Below are 13,622 nucleotides of genomic sequence, written 5' to 3' on the forward strand. Positions count from 1 at the left end.
CTAGATGAGCGAAATCATGTGTCACTATAGATATACTTATAAGAATTGAATGTGCGACGAGCAATAATAGTTATGCTGACAGGCAAATGAATCAGTCTGTAGTGAGTTTCTTTCTGGACCAACAGTTCTTTTGAGACCCAATATCAATGTCCACCGGTTCCCTATGAGTACATGTCGGCACTGACCCCTCAGCTCTGGATGGTGGACAAATGGTGGTAATGCAGGTCCGACTCCCTCTGGTTTGGTCTCGGCTGGACCCAGGGGCACTGCTTCACCCGGATCCAGGGGCCCGCGGCCTCGCCCGGACCCGGGGCCAGGCTCACCCGGATCCAGGGGCCCGCGGCCTCGCCCGGACCCGGGGCCCAGGGCTCACCCGGCTCCAGGGGCCCGCGGCCTCGCCCGGACCCGGGGCCCAGGGCTCACCCGGCTCCAGGGGCCCGCGGCCTCGCCCGGACCCGGGGCCCAGGGCTCACCCGGCTCCAGGGGCCCGCGGCCTCGCCCGGACCCGGGGCCCAGGGCTCACCCGGCTCCAGGGGCCCGCGGCCTCGCCCGGACCCGGGGCCCAGGGCTCACCCGGCTCCAGGGGCCCGCGGCCTCGCCCGGACCCGGGGCCCAGGGCTCACCCGGCTCCAGGGGCCCGCGGCCTCGCCCCGACCCGGGGCCCAGGGCTCACCCGGCTCCAGGGGCAAGGTTGTTTCTCTTGAGATTCAGGTAAAATAGTCCCTCCAGTAATTTGAACTGGAGGGCTGGGAAATGCCCTCGAGAGCACACTGGAAGCAGAGACAATGATTAAGACATGCCCTGCTGTCAGGCCGACCTGTGTTTGAATCACTACACCTGCACTCACTCCCTGTGCTACCCTGGGCAAGTCAGGTACCTCTCTGAGCCAGGCTTTCCTTGTCTGTAAGGCGGGAATGATGGCATTGATGCCAGGACTAAAATGCTTAGAGCCCCTGGCACACAGCAACCCATCAATCCCTGTTGGTATTGTTGGCATCCTGCATTTTTGTCTAATGTCAAATTTCACCTTTAAAGCTAAAGATTAGCAATGCCTCCTTCTCACCCAAAGGCACACTTTGTGCAAAACACAAACAAACAAACAAACAAACAAAAAAACACGAAAAGCAAATCACACCCACTTTGCAGATATTAGTCGGGCAGTCATGTTTCAGTAGCATCTGGCTATTGACATGCCTTTGCCTTCTGCATTTTTCCCTAATGTGGGCTGTGTTTATCTGTCTCTCATTCCAACAACAATGTACAGTACTTGCTTATCTGTTGCTTTTTCACACTTGGCCTAACGTCTCCCCATTTGTTGCACTATAGTGCCTCGTCTGGGATTTTGCTGTTACAACTACTGTAGTAGACATCTCTGCCTCTTGTTCTGTGGTTTAGTTCCTCAGGCTCTGTTCCATGATACGAGGTTATGTCAGAGAGCGTGATCGGTTTTATGGTTCTTTCTCTATATTGCCAGGTATGCACAGACGTATTGACTAGACTTGTAGCACCAATAGCAAATAAATATTCAGGCAGCACTTTGTCATTCATAAGCCGCATTGCATACGCTTCCTCAGTTAATTGGCTTAGTCACCCTGTGGCTCAGGAGTTTTCAGACCTTCCTCCTCTGGCCTTCAGAGATGTGAGCCAAGGAGAGGATGGAGGTGGGGAAAGCCACATGTGGGCCAGTAAAGGAAGGACAGAAAAAGTTCTAGATGTAGAACATTTTAGCCTAAATTAAAAAAAAAGAAAAAAAAGAATATTAACTAAAAACCTGGCTCAGCCATAAAAATAATCAGCAAAGCACTGTGGACTCTCAGCCTGTAAGCCATGTAACTTCTGTGCAAACCCACTCTAATATTCAGGCTGCTCTATGTACATGAGTCAGCTTATTAGTTAGTTTCAAGTAGTTTATATGTTGGAGAAGGATACCCAGAAACGATGACCTGAGTTTCACCTTTGATTGGTCTTAAGCCATTGATTGCTTTTTTCTTTTCAATCCCACTTTTTGTGATTATCAAAGCAGTACATATTCATTTTACTAAATTTGCACAGTGACCAAAAAGGTGAATTTTTAAAGAAATCACAGTCCATCCATCCAGAGGCCAAGACTGTTCACATTTGTGAAGATTACTCTGCAGTGTTCTGTGCCAAATGTTTGTCTTTATATGGCTGAGATACATTTTTTTTTACATCCTACTTTCTTCGTTTAACATTAAATATGCAGTTACCTATGCCATTAACTCTTTTTAATATAATAAATTTGCATGGATCTACTAAAATTACTATTTTTAAATTCCTACTTGTTGGATGTAGATATACAAACTTTCTCTAGTGCTGCTGGGGGCAACTTTGTGTTTATGGCTTTCTAATTATCTGCTCAGAATAGATGTCTAAAAGTGGAATTATAGAGTCAGAGACTCTAATTCAAGGTATACGTTATCTTCTCTTGAATTACTTTCCAGAAAGAGCCAGTGAACATCCCCACCAGCTGTGGGTATGAGTTTGGTATGTTGTTTAATTTTTATTAATTTGATAGGCCAAAAAATGTGCCTCATTTTAATTTGCATTTCTTTAACTATTAGATAGACAAAACACTTTTTCTACTTTTAATGGCTATTTGCTTTTTTTCTTTTGAGAATTATCAGGCAGGTCCTTTGAAACTCAGGGGTTCTTAAGGGCAGTTATCATCATCATCTTTAATCAGTTGTGGATGCAGAAATGATTATGGTTTTCATCATCCACGGTTCCCTCCTAAGGTTAGGAGGCAGAGAAAGCTGGAACCCTGTTTCGCTTTGACCTCGTTTCTCAGGCAATTAAGGCTGAGGTGGTGTTTAGTAATGGCATCGCTGTCACCCCTCCTGTTTATTTTTTCGTCTTCTGCAGTTTGCATAGTGTCACCTCATTCATTATCTCAGGTTGAGCCTCATCACAGCCCCAGCATGCGACATTATCCCATTTTATAGCATGGACACTCAGCAGTGGGGGGAAGAGGTGCATCATGCCTTAGGATGCCCCCACCAGTGAGCGTAGAGTAGGGACTCAGGATCCTCCGCCCCCACACCTGCTTCTCTGTCCTCTGCCCTGCGGCCTTCAGGTTTGTGTTAATGGAATCCTGGTGGCATTTTCCCAGCTTATTTAAAATGACCTGGAAGAACTAACTGAAGGGAGACTCCCACTGCCCTGTCAGGTGTCGGGGGTGCCACGTCAGCACTGGAGATCTCCACCTGGGAGTCTGGAGAGGGACCCCTCTGGATGTGGGGAGTTCATGAAATGAGAGAGTTTGGTGTCTGCGCTCATTTAATGGACTTTTATTCTTAACAGAGAATAATCTGCCAGAGATTACTCATTTCTAATTTGCTTTACATTTTAACCACATTTATTTATTTTTCTTGTTTTCTAAATATTTATTTTTTTATTTTAAAAAATATATGTTTAAGCCACACTGCTACCATTTGAGGACAGGAACTGTAGGCTTCTGCTGCTTACATAGGGTCCGCTGTCAGCAGCAACCATTTAAGGTACTATTATTATCCCTGTTTTATAAATGAGGAAACCAAGGCCCAGAGAGACAAAATACTTTGCTCAAGGCCACAAAGCTAGTAAATGCAGAGATGGGATTTGAACCCAGGCTGTTTGATTCCAGTCTCTAGTCTTAACCTCTGTGTATTGCTGCCTCTTGGCCAGGAATTCAGTGGAGATGTTCTCTAGGCTTAAAGAAACATTTACATTCCCTCCTTTTCTATCTCAAACTGTGTGTGTAAGGGGGCAGGAAGGGGAGATCTTGCAGGGATGGGGTGAATCACTGTGAATAGAAATCTGACATCCTTTGGGCAAGGAGGAGTAAGGCTGTTCAAACTCTCACGCTGTAGCAGCAATAAGTCTGGCTCCCACTGAATCCTCTGGAAATCCAAGGGCTGGAAGATCATACAAAGCAAAGCAGGGGAGGAGATCTCCCTTCCATGCTGTGTGACCCGGGCAAGTCAGTCCTGCTTCCAGGGCTCTGCTGTCCATACTCATCCCGGGGATTGGACTCCTGTGTCTCAGGGCCTCTCCAGTCTTTGGTATGCTGTGATGGTGGGTGCTGGGAGAGAGTCTGACTCAGAGTGTCTTATTAAACTTGGTACTCTGTCAATTATTTCCCCAAGACACCCATAGGTTCTTCAAGTATGAGTTGAACATTAACAACACTGTGTCAATTGAATTAATGGTTAAAAGATTTAACAAGACTTTCTGTGTCTGTTTTCCATTTCCTCCACAGGGACGTGAGAGACAGATTTTACAGGAAACCATTCACAACTTCCATTCTTCCTTTGAGAGCAGTGCCAGCAACACCAGGGCGCCTGGAAACAATCCCTGTACATGATCCTCCTTCCTGTGGTCACCAGCGTGAGCTTTCTGAATCTCAATACTGCCTCCACACAGCCAGTGTACCAGCCACCCTCAACTCTTCCTGGTTCCCTGAAACACTCCGTGCCTTGTCATATCACTGTGCCTTAGTCATGTTGTTCCCTCTGCCTGGAACACCCATCTTCCCCTGCCTTGCTGTGGTAGTTGATGAAGCTTGATGCTGTAAAAAACTCCAACACATTAGAGACTTAGTCTCACTTAAAGTCTAGTATGGCTGCTTGGCAGGTGGTTTCATACAGTGATTCGGGGGCCCAGCTTCTTTCATCTGTGGCTGTGCCTTCCCAGGGGCCTCAGAGTCTTTTCTGGCTGGCAGAAGGGGAAAGGGATGGTGAAGGTGAAGGCACAGCCATTTCTTACTGCCTTGCTCTTGCTCTTAACTGCTCATATTCCATTGGCTCCTCCTACTCCCATTCACCAGTGGTCACCAGTAGTCACATGGCCATACCTGGATGCAAAGGACACTGGGAAATGTAGTCTTTGTTCAGGGAGTGGCTTCACAGCAACTACTCCTTCCTGAGGAAGCGCATGTTTTGGTAGATTAGCCTTTTCTGCTACATCTTCCTTTAAAACTTCTAACTTGTTCCCCACACTTAGACTCATCTATCAGATGAAGCCTTTTCTAACCCCTCCAGTCACTGGGGTCCCTTACTGCTTTGTACATAACTCTGCTTTAGTACTTCACTGCACCTACTGCATACAACATGCAACAGGATGTGTGTGTTGAATGCGCTTTTCTTTATTGCAAAGGCAGCCTTTTTTGCTGGAAAACGGAGGAGGCTCATTGTGTGAACTTGAGAGATCCCTTAGCTTTCTGGCCCTCAGTTTCCTCATCTGTGGTCAGGCAAGATTATGCTCTGATACTCCACACCACTCATCCCAGGTCACTGTAGGACGTTCTGCACTTCAAGTGGGAGCAGAAGACCTTAATATATTACATTGTGGAAGGACTTCGGTGCTCACATCTTCTAGGCAAAGAAGCAGAGAATTTGGAATGTTTTCTAGACTCTGTTAGTGCTATGTTTCTCAGAAGGGCATTGACTCACGTAGTTTTTCTACCATGTTATGGTAGAGGGCTCTGAATTTCAATCCAGTAGTTTTCTGTACTGTTTTCAAGTGAGTAATTCATTCGGCCAACACTTGCTGCATTTATGTCATTTGCTGGGTGCTGGGGGTACAGAGATGAGCTAGAGCCAGTCTCCACCCTTGCATCCTCAACAGGCAAGAGATGTGAATGGGAAATCCAATCCCAACCTTAAGGGACAGCACAGCACAATGGAGTTGAAAGAATTTGTGCTCTGGACTAAGGTTCAGAGTTCAGATCCAGCCCTGTGCTGGCCAGCTGTGTAGCCAGAGATGGGTTATTTAGCCTCTTCATTGGAGCTTAGAGCAGAGTACATAAAGTACTTGGTCTGCAGGATGTATTCTAGATATGGTAACCTTCACAGAATTCTGATCTTTATCATGAGCTCTGCAGGGCACATGCTGGCTCCTTGCGAGGCCTCTCATCTCTCCTTCCCCAGCCATGAATGCCCATTTCTGCTCCATTGGCTTTCAGAAGTGGTCATTACTGCATTGCCCAGAGCCTGATCATGTTCTCCCTCTGCCTGTCACTCCAGTGAGTGCTGTTGGTTCTTTGTCCTCCCATCCTCCTACCTGCTGAAGCTAACTTTCCACATGACTGGAGAGAGAGGGTTTCATTTTAGCCATCACTGACAAATGTCTTTATAATTGTGCCCCACATGCCAGCCTCCTTTAAGGAGACACGGTCATTGGGCACCATTGTGTGCAGCAGCTTGACCTCAGTGTCATTCATCCTGTCACCCTGGAAGCTGGCATAATTTAACCCCATCCTGCACATTGGGGAAACAGACATGGAGGAGTGAAGCTGTGTGCCTATTACACATGCAGAAGGAGCAGATTGGCTTTGAACTGAACTGCTAGACTTCTGAGCCTGTGCTCTTTCCACTGACTCCCACAGGCTCCTGGAGCAAGAAGCACCAGGGATGGCCTAGGTCTGTTTGCACATGAAATACATGGCCTCTGAGTTATGTGCCTTGAGGTTCTCTGCCAGCTTTTCACTGTTTTCCTGTCCTTTTCATAAGCTCATATTTGTGCAGCTTCTACTCAGGTAAGTTTGATTGAACACCCACAATGCACAGAGCTGGGCATCAGCTTTCCACAAATGCAAATCTCCATGATCTTGTCTGATGACTCCAGACAGAATAGGGCCGATTATTACCATTTGGCAGATGGGAAAACTAAGGCTCAGAATGGATGCTTCTCTTATCTTTTTCACTGGACTAAAGTGGTTCTAAGGGTTTTTCACCCAGGAAGTTTGTGTGCTGTTTTGTGATGGATCCCTGGCTCCCTTTCTGGGCCATGACCCCTTTTCTGATGACCCTTCTCACTTCATGTGCCCCTTCCCCCAGGAGGCTGAACCCCCTCCACAGTGTTTCCCTTGCTCGATGACCTTCACCAGCATTTCCCCAAGTGTGTTCCCTGGATGACTATTTTCACAGGATGTTAATAGGCTTTTCATAAAGAGAAACCAAGAGGGGTGTATATGTGAAAGTGGGGTGAAGCTCTTGGATCAAATAGGTTTGGTAGACACTGGGTCACAGCAAAATTCCATAATTATCTTTGCTGTAGGACATGCCAGAACCTTCAGTACAACAGTCTTTGTTTTGGAGGGAGCCAGGTGGCTTGTACCATTTCCCACACATTTGATCACCGAATGCTCCTTCATGGTGCTCTTGCAAGACGGGTTCCTTGGACAGAGGCAACAAGACCCTGCTTTGACTGGACAGTGGAAGCCATGAAGCCCCACAGCCCCTAGAATGGGTTGAGGGGACATTCAAGGGCTTCGCTTGTCTTTGGTAATGGCCTCTTCTCTCCCCAGCAGCTCTCTGCAGAGGTGACCTGCTTGGCAGTGAGACATTAAGGTGAAGGGGTCCCTGACTTTGAGATGGCTAGGACCCTGCTCAGAGGGCTCTCTGTCCTGTAGGGGAGGGCACTTTCCCAGCAGCTGTGCACTGTCCTTCCTGCCTGGTGTGCTGGGTGTCCAAGCCCTGCTCCCGATGCCTCCGGTGGTCAGGAGAAGGCTTCCACCTCCTCGGTTTAATGCAGACCATTACAGGGAGGCTGGCTAGTTGTGCAAGGAAATGTTTACTTTTTCATTCAGTAAACATTTACTGAGTATTTACCCTGTGCCCACCCCATGCTGGTGCTTTGGATCCAGAGATTAAAAAAACCCATCTCTGCCCTCAGGGAACTCACAGTATCTTAGAGGAGACAAGCCCATGATTAAAATGTTGCAGTGCCATGTGAGGAGTCTTGTCAAAAAGGTGTGTGCTAGCCCGACAGCTTGGAGGATGTTGTCAGTGACGGCTCACGTTTGCTGGACAGGAGTGGCCAGAGCTGGAGCCAGGTGGAAAGAAGGAGACTGTACAGCAGGCAAGAGGGGCGGGAAGAAAAAGGGCATCCCAGATGTGGGGTCAGTGTGTTTGAAGGCAGGCAGCGTATCGTAGTTGTGGGTTAAATATCATTAAGGGGTAAATTAGATACCTTTTTTTTTTTCGATTTCTGGTTCTTTTCTTTGAAATGCATAGAAGCCGTTTGTAACCCTGGGAAGAGTACTGATTCTAGAGTCAGTCCTAGCATAGGGGTTTGGGGCTGAGCCACTTTTTATTGGGTAATACCAGGCATGTTTCTTTCACTCCTGGAGCCTCAGTTTCTCGTTATCTTGGGGATAGCGCTCCCCAGGTGCCGAAGATCAGATGAAGGTGAGAAAGCCCTTATCATACTGTGTGGAGTTGTGCAGATATGCAAAATCTCCACCATGGTTGCCTATTTGAAATCCTCTCTCCCCTCTCCCACCTGCCCAGATGTAACCATGGCTGGGTAGGGGAGGCCAGAAGCAGCAGCTTAGATGGCTCTGCTGGCAACAGAGTCCTAAGGTTGCCAGGGTTGGCGGTGGATCCCTGCCCTCCATCTGTACCTGATTCTGGGTGTTTGTGTCATTGGGACTCCTAGAAAGGTGGACAGAAAGAAGCAGGAAGTTTTCCCAGCCAGTCCCAGGAGCTGGTCCAGCAGACAGAGCGGAAGCAGGAAAGCCTTCCAGTGTTGCTCTAGCCTTTGCGCTGCCCAAGACCTCTGTGCAGGCCTGACCAAGGCTAGACAGCTATGACATCCATGCTGACCTGTGTTGCCAAGAAGATACTTCTTGTGGATCAGGGACCTGATTGAAAGTGTTGTGCAGCACCATCCATGCCCATCTGTCCTTGTCTATTTCAAGCAAGATAATCACATCTTATTAACCAATAGATCCTGTTGAACATGTAAAGTGAATGCCGATGCTCTCCCTGATAAAGTCAATATGGGATTCTCCAGGACCCAGGGATAATGAATCTGCTCCCTGGGGATGTGGGTGGTGAGTCATCTCCCTTGGGATGGAGGTTCTCCTTGAATAGTTCTAGACGGCCTGCCAGGTTCCCCACAGCCTGACGGGGCTCTTCTCTATAACCTGCAGCCTAAGAGGGGATTAGCCCTGCCTTAAATTTCATCTTCGGCTGAGAGGCCAATCTCTGGACAGTGAGTCACCAAAGCTTGGGGATGATAGAAGGGAAATAAACAGTCACCAAGCAGTGGGAGAGAGCAGAAAGCCTAGTTGATTTCAACTTCCTTCCAAAGCAGAGACCACATCTTCCTGCCACCCAGGGCTCCCTCCTCGGGGTGAACCAGCCCCCATCTGTGTAATCTCGTCCAGGTTTCCAGTTCCTGTTGGAGCCAACTCTCCAGGGCTCACAAACACAGGGCATAGCTGTCCTCCAGGGAGACCTGAGCCCACCCTCCAGGTGTGTGGGCTAGGGTTTGGCCTTACCCTAAGGCAGTGGTCGGCAAACTCATTAGTCAACAGAGCCAAATATCAGCAGTACAACAATTGAAATTTCTTTTGAGAGCCAAATTTTTTAAACTTAAACTTCTTCTAACACCACTTCTTCAAAATAGATTTGCCCAGGCCGTGGTATTTTGTGGAAGAGCCACACTCAAGGGGCCAAAGAGCTGCATGTGGCTCGCAAGCCGCAGTTTGCCGACCACGGCCCTAAGGTAAGGTAAGGCAGGGCCACTGTATCCTTTAGTAAGAGACCAGGATGCCATTTTGTTTCAGCACTGACCAGTGGGTCCTTAGCAACACACTTTAATAATATTTTGTTGTTATTTCCATACAGGGAATTGATTCTTTGAAGGAATCTTTTGTTTGCCAAATGTATATTAAATAATGGTGAATTTGTCTTCTCACTTTGATTTTGCTCATGAAGGATAAAATGCTCAGATTCCTTCCAGTGATAATTGTTATGGAGCAAGCACCTGCGGTGTGCCGGTGCTTCTATAAGTGGCCTTGCTTCCTTCATAATAACCCTGTGAGGCCTTAAAATTCCCTTTCTACCAATTTGATGACTGTGACCCAGATATTAATGAACCTCACCAAAATCACCCAATTAACAAGACAGTCGGTTTGAATGCGGGTCTCACCTCTCTCTCTCTCATGAGTCCACATTTTCTCCATGCTATCTTGCTGCTGCCCAGCACACAGAAATGTTGAATTGGTACAAGCTCAGCCAATCACAGCAACAAAAAACAAAACCTTGTTAGTTTGTAGGGCTTGTTCTCTCCTTTTTTTTTTTTTTTATGGGGGGAGGCACTTATGCTATAAATAACTTGGAGATTCTGTTTCTTCTAAAAATTTTTACAAGTCAGGGGAATGCCTCATCTCCACCTCTCCTGGTTATCAGGATTTCACATTGGCATGCTCAGCCCTACAGAACATTTGGGAAAAAGGGTGGAATGGGTCCCAATCCTGAAGAAGATAAGACCTGCTCTCCATGAGGAAGAACATTCCAGGGACCAGGGTTGTCTAAAAGAGGGGCAACCCCCAGATGATCCCCCAGAGGCTGGTCAAGCCCAGGGCAGCTGGAGAGGGGAATTCAGATTTTGGATGAGGACTGGACCACATATGTGCCTCTCAAATGACCCATGTTGGAGGTGATATGAGAAAAACAAGTACAAGGAAATGAGTTTACCTGGGTTGGACTTGATCTAGCCAAAAGTCCCTACTACTTTTGGGGGAGGGGCTGGTGATGATGGTAGCTTACTGATGTGTGAAATTCAGCAGTCTGAGCAACACTGTTCCAAGTCCCTTTGAGGTCCCTTCCAGTTCAGTGAGTCTACGAACACCTATAAAAAGAAGGGAGAGTGGTTCCTCAATAAGTTAAAACAGAATTATCATATAACCCAGCAATTCTATACCATATAACCCCAAATAATTAAAAATTGGTATTCAAACAAAAACTTGTACTCAAATATTCATACCAGCACTTTTTACAACAGGCTAAAGGTAGAAACAATTTAGACTATTAAATGGATGGAACGGATAAACACGATGTGGTATGTGTCTACACAGTGTAATGTTATTCAGCCACACAAAGGAATGAAGTCCTGGTCCATGCTACAACATGGATGAACCTTGAAAACATGCTAAATGAAAGAAGCTAGACACAAAAGATGACATACTACACGACTCCATTTGTCTGAAATGTGCAGAACAGGCAAATACATAGATACAGAAAGCCAGATAATGGGGAAATTGCTTAATGGGTAGATTTTCTTTTGGTGAAAAGAAAAGTTCTAGAAGTAGATAATGGTGATGGTTGTACAACACTGTGGATGCACTTAATGTCACTGAATTGTACACTTTAAAATGGTTCAAATGGCACTTTTCGTGTGTGTGTGTGTGTGTGTGTGTGTGTGTATAATTTTTTTAAAGAAGGAAAAGGGGAGCTCTCGACCTGACTAGGCTCCCACCCCCGTCCGTCTGTGCATCTTCCCCACCTGTCCTTCAGTGTGAAAGACACAACCACCCACTCCTCTCCCTCCCCCCCACACACCTTTTGGCCCCCTTCGTGTTGACTGAGGGGCTCCAGGTCCCCGCCCAGAAAATGCTTCATGAGTGAGGTGGGGCCGCCTTGTCCTCGCTCTGCAGAAGGCGAGCCCTGCGGAAGGTGGGAACGGCTCCTGAGGCTCCCAGAAGCCTCGCGGGGGTGCCATCTTGCCGCCCCTCTGGCCCTCACTTCCTGTCCTCAGCTGCGCCATCTTGCTGCCCCCCTGGCCCTCACTTCCTGTCCCCACAGCTGCGCCATCTTGCCGCCCCTCTGGCCCTCACTTCCTGCCCCCACAGCTGCGCCATCTTGCCGCCCCTCTGGCCCTCACTTCCTGCCCTCACAGCTGCTCCATCTTGCCGCCCCTCCGGCCCTCACTTCCTGCCCTCACAGCTGCTCCATCTTGCCGCCCCTCCGGCCCTCACTCCCTGCCCTCACAGCTGCGCCATCTTGCCGCCCCTCTGGCCCTCACTCCCTGCCCCCACAGCTGCGCCATCTTGCCGCCCCTCTGGCCCTCACTTCCTGCTCCCACAGCTGCGCCATCTTGCCGCCCCTCTGGCCCTCACTTCCTGCCCTCACAGCTGCGCCATCTTGCCGCCCCTCTGGCCCTCACTTCCTGCCCTCACAGCTGCGCCATCTTGCCGCCCCTCTGGCCCTCACTTCCTGTCCCCACAGCTGCTCCATCTTGCCGCCCCTCTGGCCCTCACTTCCTGTCCCCACAGCTGCTCCATCTTGCCGCCCCTCTGGCCCTCACTTCCTGTCCCCACAGCTGCTCCATCTTGCCGCCCCTCTGGCCCTCACTTCCTGTCCCCACAGCTGCTCCATCTTGCCGCCCCCCTGGCCCTCACTTCCTGTCCTCACAGCTGCGCCATCTTGCCGCCCCTCTGGCCCTCACTTCCTGTCCTCACCGCTGCTCCATCTTGCCGCCCCTCTGGCCCTCACTTCCTGCCCTCACCGCTGCTCCATCTTGCCGTTCATCTGTCTCCGGACAGTGGGGCTTCTCTGCTTCACTTGCTTGCGGCTCTTTTGGCGAAACAATTGTCTCCATCTTCTCCACTCAGTTCCGGGAACCCAGCCTGTGAACAGGGGCTTTACAAATGGCCAAGCTGTGCGTGTGTGTGGAGGGGAACTCCGGCCATAAAGAAGGATCTAGAACTGGAGGCTGCACACCAATGTTGCTGCCCCTTCTGTGGCTTGGCTTCATCCGTGAGGTGGCCGCGCCCCTTTTACTAACTCCTCACGAGGACACTCGTCAGGAGCCTGAGTCACTCGGGACCCGCGGAGGGAAAGTCGATTGGGCCCCCTGGAGCGGCAGACATGCGGGAGGCCGCATGGCGGTGACAGCTTCCTCAGGTAAGGGAGCCTCTGTTTCCTCCAGGCCAGAACGAGGGGTTGACCCACTCATTCAGCAGATGCTGATGGTGGGCACTGGGGGTGCACCAGGGAGCAAAGCAAGCCCCTGCCTTCGCGGAGCTGTGACCCACTGGGGAGATGGCACTCCCCGCCCACAGGGTGGTGTGAGCGTTAACTAAGAATGCAAGGCACGTTCTCAGCACAGTGCTTGACACAGAGTAGGTGCTCAGGAGGCATAGCTGTTATTAATAGCTCACTTGCTCTCCCCATCTCTGGGGGCTCAGGGCCAGGGGAGCTCTTTGTCACCAGCTGCAGTGAAGGGAACCGTGTGCACTGCCAGGTGCAAATCTGCACAGCTGCATTAGTGAACCTGAGCTGGTAGCAGTAAGAGGAGCTGGGTCATGAACCTGCGACCAGGGCAGGGATGGCCGGCCAAATGAATTGCAAGACTGAATGGGAAATATTTGTTTATTGCACAGCAATGAACTTACACATAATTCGGTTCACAACCCACAGTTATATAGAGGAAGAACAGAGAGCAAAGAAAGAGCCGGACAGAAGAAGCACAAGGTGCAGACTGTGTTCTTTAGACCCATGTGTTAGCTCTGCTTTGATCCACTTTCTATCATGCACTTGAACATAGATCACTTAGCATTCCTGGGTCACATTGACTTATTTTAATTTAGAAAGTTTATTTTTATTTTTAAGGAATTGCAGAGGTCATTATCAGCGAGTATATTTTGATGTAACATGTTGATGTGTTCACATTCTCTATTGAGAACCCCAGTAGCAGGTTATCTCCCACCAGAGCTGTGTGGGGTTCCAGGATGCCCAGGGCCTGGGGCAGAGGGCCTAAGAAGCCCTTCTCCTGACTGAAATTTCCCACCTGGAAAAACCCTTCAAACAGTCTCCTGTTGACACTCTCAG

The 13,622-nt window shown here is 49.0% G+C and overlaps 1 protein-coding gene across 1 annotated transcript in view; it reads left to right on the plus strand.

Moving 5' to 3' along the window:
• Positions 1-11,490, plus strand: part of ANKS6 (ankyrin repeat and sterile alpha motif domain containing 6) — a 47,304-nt gene extending 35,814 nt beyond the window's left edge. The window contains exon 15 of the mRNA XM_079789571.1: positions 4,259-11,490. Coding sequence (XP_079645697.1) covers positions 4,259-4,363 — 105 coding nt within the window. The 3' untranslated portion in view covers positions 4,364-11,490. The remainder of the gene's footprint in view (positions 1-4,258) is intronic.
• The last annotated feature ends 2,132 nt before the right edge of the window (positions 11,491-13,622 follow it).

This window comes from Cnephaeus nilssonii, assembly GCF_951640355.1.
Source record: "Cnephaeus nilssonii genome assembly, chromosome: 14".
Taxonomy (NCBI): domain Eukaryota; kingdom Metazoa; phylum Chordata; class Mammalia; order Chiroptera; family Vespertilionidae; genus Cnephaeus; species Cnephaeus nilssonii.